This window comes from Tripterygium wilfordii, chromosome 8 (assembly GCF_013401445.1).
Source record: "Tripterygium wilfordii isolate XIE 37 chromosome 8, ASM1340144v1, whole genome shotgun sequence".
Classification (NCBI taxonomy): Eukaryota; Viridiplantae; Streptophyta; class Magnoliopsida; order Celastrales; family Celastraceae; genus Tripterygium; species Tripterygium wilfordii.
This window is the reverse complement of record NC_052239.1, coordinates 11,742,662-11,761,971: the sequence shown is the minus strand read 5'-3', so window position 1 is coordinate 11,761,971 and position 19,310 is coordinate 11,742,662. Positions and strand designations below refer to the sequence as shown.

At 37.4% G+C, this 19,310-nt stretch overlaps 3 protein-coding genes across 4 annotated transcripts; all 3 read right to left on the bottom strand.

Moving 5' to 3' along the window:
- Positions 1–1,348: 1,348 nt before the first annotated feature.
- On the bottom strand, positions 1,349–2,500 carry LOC120003510 (probable carboxylesterase 8). Its single transcript, XM_038852522.1, has one exon. It carries the CDS (start codon positions 2,410–2,412, stop codon positions 1,405–1,407), a length of 1,008 nt encoding a protein of 335 aa, XP_038708450.1. The 5' UTR covers positions 2,413–2,500; the 3' UTR covers positions 1,349–1,404.
- A 1,957-nt stretch (positions 2,501–4,457) lies between these two features.
- Positions 4,458–6,752, bottom strand: LOC120004579 (receptor-like serine/threonine-protein kinase At2g45590). Its single transcript, XM_038853944.1, has one exon. It carries the CDS (start codon positions 6,663–6,665, stop codon positions 4,725–4,727), a length of 1,941 nt encoding a protein of 646 aa, XP_038709872.1. The 5' UTR covers positions 6,666–6,752; the 3' UTR covers positions 4,458–4,724.
- Positions 6,753–9,328: 2,576 nt separating this feature from the next.
- On the bottom strand, positions 9,329–18,411 carry LOC120004143 (synaptotagmin-4-like). 2 transcript variants are annotated; one of them, XM_038853405.1, is made up of 12 exons: positions 18,192–18,411; positions 17,925–18,036; positions 15,044–15,145; positions 14,393–14,443; positions 13,607–13,727; positions 12,971–13,092; positions 12,741–12,839; positions 12,114–12,194; positions 11,938–12,023; positions 11,342–11,567; positions 10,274–10,438; positions 9,329–10,009 (listed from the first exon to the last, which is right to left on the bottom strand). In XM_038853405.1, the coding sequence occupies exons 2-12, from the start codon at positions 18,027–18,029 to the stop codon at positions 9,686–9,688; spliced, it is 1,482 nt and encodes a 493-aa protein (XP_038709333.1). In that variant the 5' UTR covers positions 18,030–18,036; positions 18,192–18,411; the 3' UTR covers positions 9,329–9,685. The 2 variants fall into 2 exon arrangements, with proteins under 2 accessions (XP_038709333.1, XP_038709334.1); XM_038853406.1 differs by lacking the exon at positions 18,192–18,411 and having other exon boundaries at positions 17,925–18,065.
- Between the last annotated feature and the right edge of the window lie 899 nt (positions 18,412–19,310).

Below are 19,310 nucleotides of genomic sequence, written 5' to 3'. Positions count from 1 at the left end.
AGAAATCCATGCCATGCGATCGACCATCCCACCCTTGACTTCAAGAGAGAAAAATCGGTAGAAACCAGAAACAAAAACAAGGAAATCTTTTAAAAACTTCAAACGCTAAAAAATTATGAGCATCACTTATAATTCGAAACCCTAAAACCATCAACTCTTACGGGAAGAAATTGTTATCATGGGAGATCCCGAAGGAAATCTTTTGAAAAACTTCAAACGGTAAAAAAATTATGAGCACCACTTACAATTCGAAACACTAAAACCATCAACTCTAACGGGAAGAAATTGTTATCATGGGAGATCCCGAAGGAAATCTTTCAAAAACTTCAAACGGTAAAAAAATTAGACCCAGCGGAATAATGCAGGAAACAAGGATGAACCACTCTATTTATATGTGTAGTGATCAATATAGACGGCAACGATTAAGCGGTGCAGAGGACATGCACGGTCAATATTTTGATATCAGAAAACGTCCGTTGAGGAAGTTTCTAGGGACCGGTGGAATAATCTTGTGACAATCTTTTTGATTGGAAAGAACTTCTCGTACTAAATAAACTCACGTGTGTGCCAACTGTATCTTTTGGTAAGTCAAGATTGACCTGGCAGTCAAAGCTCGCACAAGGAGAAGGTCAACTGACATGGAGTCAAAGATTTAATAGGCGACTAGGTCTGATACGTTATGTAGTCGTGAGGCCCAGGTGAATTATTCCAATTTCCAAGTAGCAAGAAAGCCCAATTTGCCTTAGCTAGAAAGCTCATTGCTTCTCTCTAGTGAAGATTGCTTAAAAGAGAAGGCTGGACTTCGGTCACTTGTTGGCCCGGGTAAAGCTTCGATCCTGGGTCAATCCCGAATCGGGCTTTGGTCCCGTGTCAATTTCGGACTGGGCTTCGGTGTAGGGCAGGCAATGACCGGCCTACGACCACCTTCATAATCTTGCAAAAATTCCAAAACGCAAGTGTAAAACAGTAGCTATAAATTGCATTATGAACCAATAAATTGTTACGCACTCGTTCACATCATATAGACGTGGGTGTAAAGTGCAAAATATAAGGGGTTCAACTCTCTTAACAATCAACAACAGTTTTACTGAGGCTTTGACCTAGGTGAATTATTGTTGAACATGCTTTTCTGAACCTATTATGGAGTGGGTTTGGGATCACAAATCCGTGAGAACTCAAACCCAAAGCTGACAAACCACTAAAGCTGACAAACCACTAATTCTGCGATGTGGGTTGGGCTGTTTTTTATCATAAAATTTCTTAATTCGTATTGACATGAAAAGGTGCTCGTCTTTTTTTGGTAAGTATGGCATATGTGGTTAATAAACGTGCATTATCTGCTAATCAATGTTAAAAAGGATAATTATTTTTATTTATTTGGGATTCAAAGCCAACAAAACACCTTCACATTGTTGATTTTGGACCAACAACGTTTGTCTCACATTGTGAGCACGAAGTGTAAATAAAATCCTTAATCTCCACGTACAGTTGGTCGGCCTTTTTAGGATCAAACATTTCCACACCATGGTAACCGTCCTCGTCATAAATCTCCACCACGTGAGCCCCACGTGCCTTCAACATCTTCGCAAACTCCTTCTGTTTGTCCACCAGTGGGTCCCCTCCGTACTCTTTCACAAAACACCCCCACAGCCGTCCGATCTTGGAGTCCAGGGACCCGCGGCCGAGCATTGGATTACAATATTCGTGATCACGGTCAGCGTCCTCCGGCAACGCCAGGGCCCACAGCAGGTCATCAGCCGGTATCGGCACGATCTTGTCGTTGGGATTTCTCAATTGCGATTCAGTCCGCTGGACCCCACCAAAATAAGGCGAAGGCATTATCAGCCCTCCGATTGTAACTGGTGAAAGATCAACATCCAGCATATGCAATGCTGTATGGTAGACGATGTTGCCGCCAGCGCTACTGCCCATCAAGAAACACTTTGAGAAATCAACGTAGTCTCTCAACCACGGATCACAGCCGTCGGTATTCCTGACCTGGTCCCGGACCCACATGATCGTATCAACGGCGTCATCGTACGCTGCAGGGAGACGGTGTTCGGGTGCTAAACGGTACTCAACGGACAAGATCACTGCAGGGAATTGAGAAGCCATGGCACTGCAGGACCGGTGGAAAGGCAGCGACGTAGCACTGAAGAGGACAAAACCGCCGCCGTGAAAGTAGATGAGGAGAGGGAGTTTGGGGGTGTTTGGAGGAAGGTTTAGAGGTAGGAATACTCGAAGGAAGGTGTTGTTGGTGGGGTTGAGAGGAATGTCCTTGGAGAGAGCGAGTTGGGGTCTGGTGGAATCGGAAGTGACTCGATCTGATGGGGGAACGGAGGGGAATGGGTAGTTTCTGGTGAGTGAGCCATCTGGGTTTGGAGAGATGTGGAGGAATTCATAGGGATCCATGAAGATAGGTTTACAAGTGATCGCTGAATAGGGAGAGAGATACTGGGACTTTCAATCCTTAGTCATTAGACCGCCCCATTAATGCTGTCGTTGGGAGATAACCTCACCATTAAATACTTAGGGCTAGTTAGGTAAAGTTTTTTGAAAATAATAGATATATTAATAGAAATGGTGATAACAGAAATATTAGACAATTTTAATAGCAGATATATTACATGAATGTTGGATAGGTGTTTGGTTGTACTTTTACTGATAACAATTATTCTGTGTAGTATATTGTAACAAATTACGCGCAGGGCTATTAACCATTTTAATTGTAGGAAAGACATATAAATGTATATAAATATAAAAGTTTAAATTTATAAAATAAAGATAATTAATGAATATAAAATAAAGATAATTAATTTACAATCCATAATTGATTAATTATATAAAGTGTAAAAATTTCTATACATTTTTCCTCATCCAACATGGAGGCCAACAAATTCTCATGCCCTCCATGTCATCCATAATAAACTACACAAAAACACAATCTTCCATACGGTCACATCAACAAAACACTTCTCTCAATATTACCACATCAGCAAAACACAAAATTCAATACAATCACATCAACAAAACACAAAACCTCATATATATTTGTTGACCCAGACAAAATAGCACCATTGCAATTGCTCTAAATTTTTATTTCTGGCCAATTGATGATTCTCGAGACAAGAAAACGTGGTTGAATCGTATGAAATTGAAGCATTTGATGATCCGTGCAAAAGGACCAAAAAAGAGTTGAGCTACAAATGGCAGCATTAAAGCGCATAAATAACTCCATTCAACTCAATGGCCAGCGGGTGGTTGCAACTTTGTAAATGATGAATTGATTATTCTACGTTCTCTTATGGGGTATTAAACATGAACCCGGGGAAGGACCTCCACACGACTGGTGCACGAAAATTTGCCCAACAAATCTAATAATATATTTTTTGTTCGAAACAAAAATCAAATTAATCCCGATCAAAATATTTGAGTGTTTTGAATTTATATTTGACGGACTAAAATTGTCATACCCCGATCGCAATGAATTAGGTTATTGCGATCACAATTCCGGCGGTTTCATTTTAATTGAGGATAGGAAAAATGTGCCTATACGTACAGCATCTTTCTGCATCCTGACTACAAGAGAAAGAAGTAACTGCGCTACCCTTCTTTCCCAGTTTCCAGCATTCATGCAAAATGTGAGCTTATTTTTGTTATGACAGAAGCCAAAGATTGCAGATCAAATAAGAAAGAATCAAAGCAAGAAATAACATTGTCATACAAACCAAATAAACGCATTCTTTGTAATTTTTAAATTAAGTCAAACCAAATGATACAACTCAAGATGGGAAAAAAAATCGTAGATTCAGTTGCGCTAATTAAGGACAGTAATTCAACAACTTCATGCATATGCAGGAACTAAAACATTCATATACACCTAGCATTACGAAGCAGACTCTCTTAAAAGCACTCATAGAGTCATAATAATGCATTTTTGAAATGAAATGAGTATGGTTCTTCAATGGGAAATAATATGCAGGCAACATGGGATATTATAACTGCACCATGGCTACATGAGTTATGAGTATATGGATCACAATTTTCTGTATCAATGTTGCGGTAGGGTTTGAGAAGAAGCTCTGATAAAGATCACTGGAAAGCAGTCAACATTGCTGTAGTCAATAAAAGGAAAATTGTTTGAAAAATAAGTTAGTTTAAAGGACCTATATAAGTTGTCACTGTGCCCCTCAGTCTACTCTAAAGCAAACAAAGTTAGTTGTGGTGCAAAAGTTGTTCAGTTGTCCCAACTACAATGCCTTAGACAATACATATTACTAAATTTCATGCCATCTTTTTTAGCACAGAAATCAATCTCCTTCTGAAAGGTATCAGACAACAAAAATGATGATGATTGATATGTATTCTGGCCCCAATAGACCCAAAAATCATATAAAGCAAACCAGCCACTTTTGCCCACAGATGGGGCATCACCAGTTGAAAAGCAAAAGTAAATATCACCATCATCATCATCTTATCTTAGCATTTACCCAAATCCTGGGATTCCTAAAGTTCAATAACAATCTGGGCACAAAGGTCAAGTTGTGCCTAAAATCATAACTCTTCAAAAGGTAAGGTTAACGTTGAAAATTAAAACATACTAATAATTAGAAGTGACCTACAATATTTCACACCCTACAGTTAATAAAACATCAATGAAACAAAACTCAACAAACTCACCGCACTCTACAGTTAATAAAACATCTATGAATTTGAAACAAAACTCACCGCGCCTTCTTCCGGGACTTAAATGGGAAATTTGACGGCGGGGATGGCGAAAATTCGAAAGGTAAGTGGGGAGGCTCGGCCTCGCCAGAAAGCATACAAACAATTTCTTTCATTGTAGGCCTCTTGCTTGGTGACTTCTGCAAACAGAGTAGTGCAATAGTAATACAGAGCAATGCCTGTTCTTTATCCATTGAATGAATGGATGGATCAACAAGATCCAAAAGCTTGCTATTGTAAGCCAATTGCCTAGCCCATGATATCAAATTCGCCCTTTCGAATTCTGACATTGGCGATGCCGTCACTTGAAGAGGCCTTCTTCCAGAAACTACAACTAAAAGCAGAACACCAAAGCTATACACATCACATTTCTCCGAAAGCAAGCCACCACCACCATATTCAGGGGCAATGTAACAAACCGTTCCTCTCATACTCGGCGTGCTACTAACACCTCCACTCTTGGGTATTTCTCCACTTGTCCAATCTTGGCTATTTCCGCCATGTCGAAATTCACCGCTAAAACTATCCAACCACCAATCAATGCTTCCCCTGCTACTCCTGCTCTTCCTTTTCTTCCTTGCCGCAACCACATCAACATCCTTTTGCCACCACGCATCTCCTCCACCACTAAGTCCTCTTTTCTTCTTTTTCTTCTTTGTGAGCTCCTCACAAAACTCTTCCTTCCACCACTCCCTTGGCTTTCTGTTCTTCTCTTTCTTTTGAATCCTCTCTTCATCCAATGATGCCCACCACTCCAATCGCTTTCTACGCTTCTTGGTTTCAATTTTAGAACTGCTTGCTGAAGCAATCCACTCACCCTTAGGTCTCTCCTTCTTGATTTCACTTCCAATCCACTCCATAACATAGTCCTTCACTCGCCCTGATTCAGATTCTCCTCCATTGTCCTGCTTCCACCACCAATCCCTCCTCGAACCACCTTTCTTTCCACCGCTATTCAAATCTTTCCCACTATCAACGCTGGCCTTGTCGAAACAAGCATCCGACACACTCCCTTTATCGACCCCCAGTTCCGGAGACAAGGCCTGGGCAGTATCCGGTGATGCCTCTGAATCCAAAACCCTAACTGCAAAACTCTCCGGCGAGCGATCAGTGGCAACCACCGCACTCTCCTCATACCCTGTAACTATACTCTCCGTCTCCTCCAAAATCGACCCGTTATCTTCTCCACTGACAGCCTCCTTCCTCTCCTCCGGTAGATCCTCACTCTTCACTCTGGCAAGACCAAAATCCCCAATTTTGGCTTTGAAATGACAATCAACCAAGATATTACTGGGTTTGATGTCTCCATGGATCACGGGAGGAGTACAATAGTGATGGAGATACTCTAGACCCCTTGAAATGTCGAGTATCAAACTGAATCGAACATTCCACCCCATGAGCTCCGGGCACTTACGATCCAACAAGGCATCTTGGAGGCTGCGATTCTCCATAAGCTCATAGACAAGGAGGAGCTTACGGCGGTGAGATGCGTAGCCAAGGAGGGAGACAATGTAGGGAGAATGAAGAGAAGAGGCGAGAGAGAGCTCATTGTGGAACTCTCGCTCCCCCTGAAGAGAACCGTTGGGGTCCATGAGCTTGACTGCAACTGCTTGATTAGACGGAATAGTAGCCTTGTAGACCGAACCAAATCCGCCATGTCCGAGTAGGCAGGAGGGCGAGAACGAGGCTGTGGCACGGCGGAGGAGCGAGTACGAGAATCTCCGTATTTGGAGGTGGTGATTGGGAGATCTGGAATCAGTGGGGGCAGTTCGGTTGCGGGAAAGTTTCCGATACAAGACAATAATAAAAACGAGAAGCGAAATTATCGCAAATACAAGGACTCCAATAAGAATAAATGCGAGGTGGATGCTCGAAGGGTGGCGATGGTGACTGAGGTAGGGCGGCGGCGCTGCCACCGCCTGCGGTTGTCTCGATGGCATAATTGTAAAAGAAATGGGGGAAGACGAAGGTGATAGGTATCAAGAATGACGTTTTCTTCACTCTGGCACTGATTACTACTTGCTTCTCTCTGCATCACCAATCCTAATTTTTTATCTTATTTTTTTATTTTTGACTTTATTTAGACGTGGCAGTTTCCTATTGGCGGATCTAAAAGTCCAACCCTGTCGTGGCAGTTAAGTACGTTTTAGCTTGTGAATTTATTGATAGCGAAGCTGAATGGGTTGACTGCCGCTGCGGCTGGGAAGTCTAGCTCACGCGCCGGGGATGCGTTTTTAAATGGTTGGAAATCAAGTGGGGAACAAAATCCAGCGGTTTGTGGGTCCACGAGTCTAAACAACGCGCGGTTTGTAGATCGCGTGGCGTAGGAGTGCTGTGTTTGGATACTCGTGATTGTTTATATTATTTCCGGATTTTGAAAAGCCGATATTTTTATTCGCTGTCTCGCTCAGTGCGCACGTCAGCAGAACCCAATGCTTTCTTCTTCGATTTTGATTTGGTGTTGACCTTTGGGGGCCGGGGCCCACTGTAAATTCATTTTGGAAGGCTCAAAATTTTTTTTTTAAAAATTATATTCATTTTTTGATTAGATTTACGAATCTATTAATTTTTTTTTCAAACAAAAATTAAATTCAACTCGAAAAATATATGTAATATTTTTTATTTATATCCAACGGATCAACAGTATAAAATTGTCATGCACTTTTCATATTGAATTTAATTTTTATTTTGAACAAAAATATATTGTTGAATTCGTAAAACTGATAAAAATAATTTTTTTAGGCAGATTATTAAACTACAACAGGAGCTATCCACAATCTCTTCCCTCTTGTACGCCAAGCTTAGCGGGTGAGGCTGACTCGTGACCGTGAGGAGTGTCAAGGGTCTACTATAAATTTTTTACAACAAACCCCACTATAAAATGAGTTAAGGAACACTTGATTGTGTTTTGATCGAATTACGAGTCTAACGATATAATTTTTATGTTTAATTTAATTTTTGTTTGAGATTAAAAAAAATATCGTTGAACTTGTAATCCCTCCCGATCAAGACATAACCATAATTTTTTTATAAAAAATAAACAAATTTAAAGTGTCCCTAAACTTATTTAGGGCAGGGTCTACTGTGCTTCCGACCGTGAGAGCCTGAGAGGTATTTTCAAGAACTAAACCGTAATGATGTTGACCTCAAACAATCTGCTTGGAATGATTAAACAATTGAAATTTTGAAACCCCAAATTTATAAATAATAATAATAAATAAATAAACTAATTAATAATTTTTTTTATTAAAAATCAAAATAATCTCAGCAAGATATGATTCGTTGAAGGGGCCACACAAGGAATAAGAGATGAAACGGTGTCGAATAGTAGTTGATATTCCTAGGAAGATATTATGAAGGTGCTTGATGCCAAAAAGAATGGAACTGTTTGTTTTTTGTTTGAACAGGTTGTTTATTCACGTGCTAAGCTACATATTCGATTCGACGTGACAAATTTCTGGGGTTAGAAGAAGAAGAAGACGACGACGATATCACGAGTCTGGATGTTGGTAGTGACAGCTCATGCCACTGCAAACTGCACTTAACACAAAGTTTTCTTGTCCTTATTTACCTACAACAAACTGTTTGTAGTTTTCTTCTTCTACACTTCTACCGACGGCCACTTGCAATGCTTTTTTATTTTTATTTTTTATTGAGGTTGACAAACTGTATTGAGATATGTTTTATTGATGTGATTGAGGCAAAAAAAATATCGATACAATGATATAAATATAAGGTTAATGCTTGAGACCTCCAAAAAGTGACCCCTAAAAGACCCCCTATTTAATATGAAGTGTTGGATGTGAAGTGGGCCCTACATGTGTGTTTTTAATCAATGACTATTTTAATGCCACATAGATTTGAGGAACTTTTGGGGATCAAATTTTGAGGGTCTCTAGCATTGTCCTAAATTTATTGAGTTGATTTTTGTGTGATAGAGGTGAAATCCAATACTAATTTTATTTTAAGATAAAATGTGTGTGTTGTGGGGCCCACTTGAGAGCAAACATATGGGGCATGACATTTTACAAGCCCACATCCATGACACAACAAAACAAAAGTGTTTAATCGTCTTGAATCCCAATTGCTAAGATGTATGGACATCATTTAAAGTGTATGTAAAGCCTATCACATGTACTTTAATTTTGATTCATACACCTTAACAATTGGGATCATTATTGGTGGGACAAATATCTTTTTCAGAATAAAAATGAGGCTAACATATTGGCGTTGCTGGAGCACTTTAGCTGCTCTCACACTCTTATTTTTTTTATTTTCAATATATTCCTGATTTCTGATAGTTGTAACGCAAAATTGATTTTGAATTATTAGTCCTGACATTTCAATAAATTCTTTGGTCCATTTTCTCCTACTTCCATCTTTATTTTATTACACATGTAAAGGGTGATCTGATAGTAGCCGTGCATTTTCTCCTACTTCCATCTTTATTTTATTACACATGTAAAGGGTGATCTGATAGTAGCCGTGCAGTAACTGAGCTGTTGATGACAATCACATTACATATAAAGAATCATCTTTCCTTTAGATATGGGTTCGAACCCTACCCTTTTTCAAACTCCTGTTTAAAAAAAAAAAGAAGACAGTAGCCGTGCGTTTAACTCTTATTGAAGAAAAAAAAAGATGTCTTGCTTGATTGAATATCTTTCTTCACTCAATATGCAATTCATATCTATAGGCGAAAGGGCATGAATTCTATTTCAATCCTTATTGAAATTCACATATAGTAGGAGTGTTGCGAGCTAGGAAAAGACTCGGCCCAGCCTTTACTAAGAACGCTCTACTTCTCTTTTTGATCTGTGTCCGAAGCCCATCCTGCCTCTATTATCGAAAGCAGGATCATCCGTGCTAAAGGATCGAAAGGGGAGGATCATCCGTGCTAAAGGCCAACATACTGCACAACCCAAAGGCCAAATTCACATACTTTTCAGGAGGAGCTAATTTACAGTGGCTTTGGCCCACCATTTTCTTGCACACTATTGACTGGAGTTGTGGAGCCACTTCTCTTGCTAGATTGCCCAGTAATGGTCCTGCCCATGAATCTTCCCGCTTTAGTTAGGCCACTGCCAACAACGCCAAGGCCAGCACCAACACCGCTTCCCACCATCCCAACACCAGACCCAACCAGTGATGCAGCTCCATCAAGTGCATCCATTGTGCTCCCTATGACTCCTGCTTCTTTCAGTTTCTTTCTTTCTTCTAGGATCCTCTTCTCTTCTTCTAGAGCAGCCAACTGCTCCTCCTTGTTAAAATGATGGTAGAAGACCTAGACATCCAATCCAAATAAAACCTTGAATTAGGCAAAACAAATAAACAATATAATATATCAGTTAACGTAGAGCTATATGAACACAACTGAAAAAGATAAGGAAAAGAAAAGGCTAAACAGTGTGGCACCACAATATCATGAAAGAAATTGTAATGCGAATGTTCCCAACACAGTAGAATTTCCATAGAATGACATAATAGAAAAAGCAAGAGAAAGTGGACAAACATGAAAAACTGCTGATAATAGCCTCGAGCATCTAACCTTAACTGTCACAGTTCCTCTATCCTTCTTGTCTTTTATTTTCATCATATCAAGTGATGGTAGCAGCCTCAAATCAACCTCTTTCTCAACCTCTTCTTCCAAGTTGATTAAAGGTAACTTCGCTATTCCTAACCTTTTATCTTGTCCGATGTCTTTATCGAATACCTATTAAAAAACATTATCATGATTAGTAATAATAAATATGCATCAAAAACTTACAAAATGAAAAAAAAAATCTGATAGTTGGAATCACCCCTTTGTTTCAGCCCTGTGGTAGTGCAGGTGTGTACGTGTGGCAAAAGGAGAGAGAGCATATGCAGTAAACAAAACATAACATTGGCCAAAGGTACATGTTTCAGAAGTCGAGAGAGTCTACAGAAGACACATACCTACCCAAACAACAAACGGGAAAATAAAAAGGTCAGGAAAAAGACACACGCATGCACCTACAAATGCCTGTGTAACAGGTAGAAACAGACAAAGTTCTCAACCCCAGTTACGCAGGACTAATGCTAACCTAAGTTGACACGAGTATTCAAAACTGCATCTGAAATTGTTGCCTACTCTTTCTAGACAAAGAAAGAAAGACAGCAGTCACAACCATATTGAAAACTTTCATAATTATTAGACTAATGGTGGTGGTACTATTAACTTGGAATATCCGTTTTGAAATCCCATCATATAATGATTGCTCAAAAGGAATGTGAATATGTGTGAATCAATAATAGGAGAATGCTAACCTACATTGGGTGTAGATTCAAAACTGCGTCTGAAGTCTTTATGCTTTCCAGACAAAGAAAGGGAGCGAGCAATCTTAATGATATCTTAAACATTCAACATTATTCTACTAATGCTGATACTGTTAACTTGTGATATCAGCCTCAAATTCAAATGAATGATTGCCAACAGAATGAACAATGAATCCCTAATTAGAAAGGAATAACAAGTCAACAGGATGAACAATGAATGGACATACTTTCCATCAGAAAATTACGAAAGAACTATATTCAGAAAGGAAAAATATCAGAGCACGAGTAAAAAATGTGTAAGATATAGATGGTGTAAAACCTCCAACGTAAGCGACTGTGTCTCCTTGTCTTCGGCAATCAACTCAAAAGATTGATTCCAAACAGGGTTCAGGTTGTTCTCTACCACACGTGTCTTGACTTTGTATAGAGGCCGAATGAACAAAACCACATAAGGATCAGATTTCCCAATCATTTCCATGTTCTTTAGATCATTCGCCTTCACCACTGTCACAGTAAGCTTGCCCTGTGGTTTATGTTCCAATTCACTGCATTCAAAGGGTAAGAAAATGACAATACTCAATATGTGTGTTATAAATCAGTCATCTAAGAATGGAAACAATGGAAGCTTAGACGAATAAAACATTTCACATAAATCAGATAGTTCGGGAATCATTAAGAAAATATAAAGAAAAGGCAATTCTCAAATTTGTCACTCACTATCAAGAACAACCAATACATTAGACATTGGAGTTCAAGCCAAAGAATATAACAAAAGTTGAGAAAAGACATCTTGTGAAGACGTCTGTTAATTTAATTCTTTCTTAGTAAATTGTAAGAAACAAAAGGAGGTGGAACAACAAAATAACTCCAGGAATATGAGTAAATAAATGAACCAGGAAAAGGGGGAAAATGTACCTAAGATCGACGGGTGTACCACCAATTGGAACAACAATCCTGTGGGGCCACTGGAGCATATCTGTGACAATTGATTCCACAGTGTCCTGCAATGTGATGTGAGTAGGCCAATCTAAAGAGTAACGATACCAAGCCAATAGGTACCAACAAATATGGATCAATTGCACAAAACTTACATCAATCATATCTGAAATTCCAGGAATTGCCGTTAAGCTTCCACCAACAGCCTTCAGCGTATAGTCAATTCTAGGCTTTGGCTGATAAGAATTATGACAGGCTAAGTCATTTCCAGAAATAAATAAGACAGATAATGTTGTAAAATTATGAAAAAAGAACTCTTTGATAACTGAATGTTAACAAAAAGAAACAGAAACAAGAAGCAGAATGGAGATGATTATTTTCAAAGAGAAGAAAATGTAGGCTAAAATGGCTTTGGAGGCTTGGATTTCGAAATAGCCACATAAAGCATGCTTAAGCATTGTACTATTGTTTTATGTAGTGTTTCATGTTGCGCCAGTATTGTCCTTCAGTAATAGAGTAATTCTTGTCATGCATGTCTTTTTAGGTCTTCCTCACCTTGTATAATCTCCGACAAGATGATCATGATGAACATAATTTATTTGCAATATCTCATCCAACAATTGCCCCTTGTGCAGATGATGTATGAGAATATATTGTAGTGTGAGAATTGAAAGACAAGAATCCCAGATCAAAATATCGGTCTATTAGCCATGGAACGATGAGCACATTACACATCAGAATAATAAAAAAATTTAAAAATAAAAGATTTCTGCCAAATGTACCTCAGAAAGAAGTGCAACAACAACGGCAGAGATACAAGGTATTTCTTCAGCAAGTTGGAAGATAACACGGATAACAGTGAACACTTGAAGATCCTTTAACTGTTGAAAAAGTAACATGGAAAATACAAATTAAGACTCTCTTCGAAACAAAAAAGTAATTGTTGTACTCGGCATAATTTGGTAACAAAACACAAGAAAACATGAGCTTCCAAAGTTGTCAGTGCACCAACCTGAATGGGAATTGAAGCAACGAGTGCAGCTTCAACGCCTAAAATGATGCTCGGATCACCACCCCATCGAAAATCAATATCCATAATTACCTGTCCCTTGTTTAGACTTTGAACACGAATTCCTACATTGATTTAAGAGAGAGGGCAGTGATGCTTAAAGAGAAGCATAGAGTAGTCCATAAAAAAGAGAAGGAAAAAATGAGATAAGCTTATGTATGACAATGGCATTCATTGCTCAGTGTGGAAGGATAACTATAAATTAATGCACTAGCAAAGAAGTGTTAAAATTTAATATAACTTTTAAAGCAAGATAAATTAATGATACAAGAAAAGCAACATTGTAATTAATGTCAAAAAAGAAATAAAACTCAATATAAGTACTGGGGATGATGCATTATAACCTAAGCAGAATTAACTGTGATGACATTCAGAGCCTTCAGGCAATTTCCTCACATTCAGCAGTGTGGAAAAGAAGTTCCAAAATTATCGTCACATTTGTATTCCGGTATTCCCCAAACCCCAAAAAACAAAGATATCCACATGTTAAAACAAAAAAAAAACTAAAAAGAGAAGGAAACCCAATGTCCAGGTATGCTAACAAAAAAAGATATAAAAGTACTATCAATTACTTCATACCTTCAATCTTGGGTGGCACATTTCCAAGTGATAATTTGCTGAACTTTAATGAAGTAATTCCAGGAGGACGATATTCTTCCAACAGTGGTTCAACCGATTCTCTTATGATAAGCGTTGCTGCCTGAAAACATAAAATAAAAATAAAAAAAAAAACCAAAATTTTCAGATACATGAATTCTTACACAGGTGCAGCAAAGTTGCTATACATTTAGCCATTCATTTTTCCCAGCCCCTCAGGAGAATAAGCCCCTTCAGAATCTCCGTTGCCTTGGCAATTAATTTTCAGATTTGATCACAATATCTATCTTCTATGTCATCTGTTGGATTTCATCACTACTAAATATGCTCGAAACATTGGAATCCCAAAATCATTCAAAGCTTCAAATAAACTTTGGTGATCACAGTATCTATCTTCTATGTCATCCATTGGATTATCATCACTACTAAATATGCTCAAAACATTGGAATCCCAAAATCATTCAAAGCTTCAAAGAAATTTTGGCAGATGGAAGAAGGTGGGGCTCACCGATCCAAAGAATATCTTATGCAGCAAGAATGCAAGGAAGTTCCCGGTAATATTAAGCACAAAGAAACCAAAAGACGTATGCATCTCATTACCATCATGTAAGCTGAAAGTCCAGGATACTTAGTAACACGGTATTCATTTTAACTAAAACCTATATCTCAAGAGAAAAAGTGAAGGACATGTAGACTTAAAAAAATTTACTAAGAAAAAGTATCCTAGGTGATCCATAATAATATGAAGTGAGAAAATAAGAAGCTTACATCGGCAACGAAAGGCCACAATTTGCTAAGTAGTTTGTTCAGCCATTTCACCTGAAAGGACCAACCAAAATATAGCATTATAAGAAAGAGCATGACAGATGACACCAACTCATACAATATTATTGGTAACGATTTCAAAAGGCATATTAATTGTAGGACATTATATAGCAAGATTGGCTTAAAACACTACATATACATAAGATTAGTTTCAGAACAATAGTTAACAACAAAATATTACATCTCAATCTGACCGACATGCATGACTAGTCCAACTGACTAAATGTAGACAGCTTAAATGAAGCAATGTATAGTAATTGTTAGAATATGTAAAAATGATGTGAAATGACCCAATCCAACAAGTTAACTTATTGGGTTGAATGCCAAAGTAACCAATCTTAACCATAGTAAATGTCAATTACGAAGCAGAAAATTTTCTCTTACATTATTCTTAGCACTTGAATATCATAACATCACTGGTACTTTATGCTTATTGGGAAAAAAAAACGTTGATAAATATGTAGCTTTTTCTAATAAATATCCACAGACTCTAAGCCAATAGAATAAAAAGAATTAATGATAGATACATACGTAGCTTTTTCTAATGACCAAAATGACTAAAAACACCAGGACTATGAAAACGAATAAACCAACCTGTTCAAAGGCAGGGAAAGATATCCATTCAGGAAAGTTATCGCCGCATATTTTCTTCAGATCTTCTCTACTGAGGGAGCCAAGTAGTTTTATATCAACTGCCTGCAGGAGAAAAGACATATGAATAATGGTCAAGAAAGTTCAGAGGCATTCAAAAGTTAAGAATTGTTAAAAGGCAGAATGAAATCTAATTGTTTATTGCTGACAATGACTTGGATATTTAGTATGTGAATCAATCACATAAGCACATAGCCATTGATAGTGTCTGCCACATATGGACACCCAGAAATGCACAAATATACGAGAAAATGCAAGAACTTACGAAAAACATTATTTCTAGGCACAAAAAGTTAGCACGGCAATAGTTACAGAGAAAAAATTACCATCTTTATATAACAACTTTTCTGATAGTTAATGGTCAGGTATTTTTTTCCTTATGTTTTGAATGCTTATGTAAAATCTTTCAGCAAGGAAAATGATGCAAAAAATTGCAATATATTTATCTTTCTCGCTAATGAAAAACTTATGTGTGAAATGTAAGGTGAGAGTTGACTTCAATTTTTTTTCATTAACATATATTGATTTTAATGTTTGTTAATTTAGCGTCCTAAGTAGCTACCACTAGGCCAAGAGCTCCTTTTTAGGTTGACTTCAAATGTTTTAAGAGTTGCTTCCTCATAGAACTGAACAAACAATGAGCCATTCCTTATTTTAGTAGTAATAATATGTTCAATATGTGAGAGATCCCATTAAGTCAGCCGAAAGAAAAGGCTAAAAGCATGTAACATTTTTTTAGTAGTAAAAAGAACTAAATATATTAGAAGGCACGAAAAGGGAGCCATCCAAGCACACCAAGTCAATTTCTAAATGTCAAACTTAAGATTTTCATCCATTTTACAATCAACAGAAAACCGGTAGCCTAGGGACTGAAACCACCTATCTTTAAGGAGTTTACTTGGGCTCTCAAGTCCCAATGCTTTCAAAGACCGTCAAATTCCTCTCTGTCCAAGTCGTCCAAAAGATAAGAAAAAATATTGAAATAAAATGACTTCGGAGCAAGTCAGAATTAGAGTACATTAAGAACATGAATAATGAATTGAAAAGAGATCTTGCAGTCTAGTGGTGACTAACTCTTTACACTTGCCAAAAAAAAAAGGTGACCAACTCTTTACATTTGAACAAAAAACATAAGGTTCTATGGACTCTTCCTCAAAAAATTAAGAATATAAGTACATAACCCCATGGCTTATTAAAGAAAGAATATGCAGTGAGTGATTTTCCCCTTCGTAGAAACATCCATGATAATTATATCAAAACCGGTCTCTTAATTATCAACCATAATCTGTGCATTTCATTTGTGACTAAACAAGCTTCTATGAAACTCGAAACATTTTGCAAAAGTAGCTCCCCTAGTTTAGAGTTGTAGCTCAAAAGGGGGGAAAGGAAAGTTTACAGTGCCAATTTCTTATTTTCCGTTATCTTTTAATATAAATATATAATAACCGTTATTAAGGCTACGCCCCAACAAAAAAGAAGAAGATAGGAAGTGTCCTCTCTTTCCATTTAAAAATTCATAACTCCACCCAAAGTACAAAAATATTATATGCTGACCATCAATGCATGCCAATGCTCAACATTTGACCTCTAACAAGGATTTTCCTGCATTCCCCTCACATCCATTCACTCAAACCAACAGAAAAGCAAGTGACAAAAGCCAGTGGTATTAAGTGAACAAATTACACAAAATTATGGTATTCACTATTCATCTGTAGCTCCTTGCTTCTGTGTTGTTTATAGACTGCTTCTCACCAACATATACAAACATCGTTTCTCACTCAAAGAGTTGTTGCAAAGAGACATCCAATTAATAAAAATTCTCAATATCACATATCCATCCATAAACACCACTGTTCGACTGTTAGTCTTCTTACCATGTCATGACTCTTTCCACAGTTCGGCTCTTTCATGCATCTATCTTCATAAGAAGAAAACGCCAAGTATTGGATAGAAAATAAATTATTAAGAGTAGAGCCTGGTAAACACTAATTAGGCAAGTTTATAGACTTGGATGAAAAAAATTTCACTTCAAGATAACAAGCACAATTGTGCCTGCCAATATAGAAACTTGGGAAGACAATGGCCTATCAAATTAGAATATTAAGTTGGCCCAGTTGCAATAGGAACTTGAGAACTCGTAAAAGTGCATCTGGAGGCAGAGGAGGTTACAGGAACTTGAGAACTCAAAAAAGTGAATATTGAATCATTGATGCAGTGGAGGTCAACCTAGTGAAGGACTGCTAAAATTAAATCATCCACAACAAAAGCAGGCATCAAGATAGTCTTGTCCATAAAAAATCTCATCCGCATTACTGTTAAGAAGACTAAAGATCAATATGCTCTTTATCCAAAGTACAAGTCTCTACTCCATAAAGGCGCATTTTCCCATTTCTTTCACCAATAAAAATTCCATCATCATTCATCAAGAAGAAAAACTGCGAGAGCAAAATTTAGAATATCTCTTCAATCCTCTCCTTCTCTGAGAAGATCTAAAATCAATGTAGGTTACATCAACCCAAATGTAGTAAGGAAAAAAGCTCACAAGATTCAATGATCACTCAAACAGCATCAAACACGCTCAAATTAAGTCATGAGAATCAGTGGAAATATCTTTTTATGTATAAGTTTCAAAATCTCTAAAGCTTCAATGGGACACCGTAAAAAATGAAGTTCAACTAGTCTCACGTTCAACCAGTAATCACCAGAAAATTTACAGACAACACGGCATATAGAACCAAATAAATTAAAATATACCGAACTAATCAAGCAATTGAAAACTTAACTACTCAAGATTCCCCTAAATTTTCTCAAAAATCAAGGGTACCTTGGCAACTCTCTTGGTGCTTCGGTACCTCATCATATGCCTCCATCCTGCCATCAACGCGATCCCGAATATCATTCCCAACAATATCCCCGAGATCAACCCCATTTTCCTCCTATCCAAACAGATTCACCAAAGAAAACAAATCCGAAAATTCGCAAAGAAATTAGAAAAAAAACAACACAATTAAAATCTTACAAAAAAAAAATAGAAATTCAATAATTCGAAGACAGTGACAAATACCGGATCCATGAACAAAGGACCACTTACTGGCTCTGAAAGAGAGATTTTGGCTTTTTCCCCTCTCTCTCTAAAAAATTATCAGGTTCTCGCTCTAAGCGTCTGTGTCAACCTCTTTGTGTTGTGTTGCTGTGCTCCACAAGATGGGAAGGAAGTGTGAAAAAAAATATTGAAAGCATTGAAATCTGGAAGGCCAGAGGAGAGAGACAACTCTCTTCGTTCATCATCGCCACGTTCGTTTTAATTTCTCGTTTTAATTACGCGTCGGTAAGTTCTAATTTTTAACGTCATTCCATAGGCAAAAATATATATTTGATCCCTCAATTATACCATTCATTTCATATTTGTCCTCAAAATTGTTTTTCTTTTAAAATCATCCCTAAACTATTCAAAGGCACCTTACTCGTATCTCAAATGATTTCGACATCAGAAAAATAAACCATGTCATCTTACTTGACTTAAATTTCACACCTATCATCTCACAAAATCCTCAAAATACGTAACTCTTCAAAATTTCCCAACTATTTTGTTGTATATACTATATATAGTTTAAGCACTAAAAGTACTAGACAATGAACATTAATAGTTTATGGATAATATCGTTTATGTTTGTCAAAGTTTACCAATTAGAATTACTGTGATATGTCAAATAAATGGTACATTATATTTTTTCGACTACTCTCTCACTTAAAGGATGAAATATATATCTTTCTATAATTGAAGGATGAAGTTAAAAGATAAAAAAATTAAGGATGAGAGTAAAACTATGGGTATAATCGGGGAACCAAATATTATATTTTGTTTTCCAGATTATATTTTATCTTGTGTTTCATAGTCAATGGCGATTTTGTCCCCTAAAATCTTGGCCATTTTGTTTTTTTCGTCCAAGATTTAGAGGCCGTATATTTATCATTCGGTTAGAGGTTATGGGCTAAGTTTTGAGGAGCTTTAGTCATACCCTATTTTTTACTAAACGCATCCCATGTTAATAACAACCCAATTTTTTTTGTAAATTTTATTAATGACATCAAAATACATAAAATATCCTATATTTTAGAAATACACCCCATACCCAAAACAGAGTCGAAAAACAGAGGAATTCGTGCTCAACTAGAGTGTTATAGTTCTCAACTGATAGAACCCAAGGTC

What these genes read in the sequence shown, in the direction of transcription:
- LOC120004579 (XM_038853944.1), bottom strand. Translation starts at nt 6,665, where the DNA reads ATGCCATCGAGACAACCGCAGGCGGTGGCAGCGCCGCCGCCCTACCTC.
- LOC120004143 (XM_038853405.1), bottom strand. Translation starts at nt 18,029, where the DNA reads ATGGGGTTGATCTCGGGGATATTGTTGGGAATGATATTCGGGATCGCG. An exon ending in TGTGCCACCCAAGATTGAAG is followed by an intron (nt 13,093 to 13,606) that starts GTATGAAGTAAT and finishes AAATCAATGTAG; the next exon opens with GAATTCGTGTTCAAAGTCTA. An exon ending in GAGGAACTGTGACAGTTAAG is followed by an intron (nt 10,010 to 10,273) that starts GTTAGATGCTCG and finishes TTGGATGTCTAG; the next exon opens with GTCTTCTACCATCATTTTAA.
- LOC120003510 (XM_038852522.1), bottom strand. Translation starts at nt 2,412, where the DNA reads ATGGATCCCTATGAATTCCTCCACATCTCTCCAAACCCAGATGGCTCA.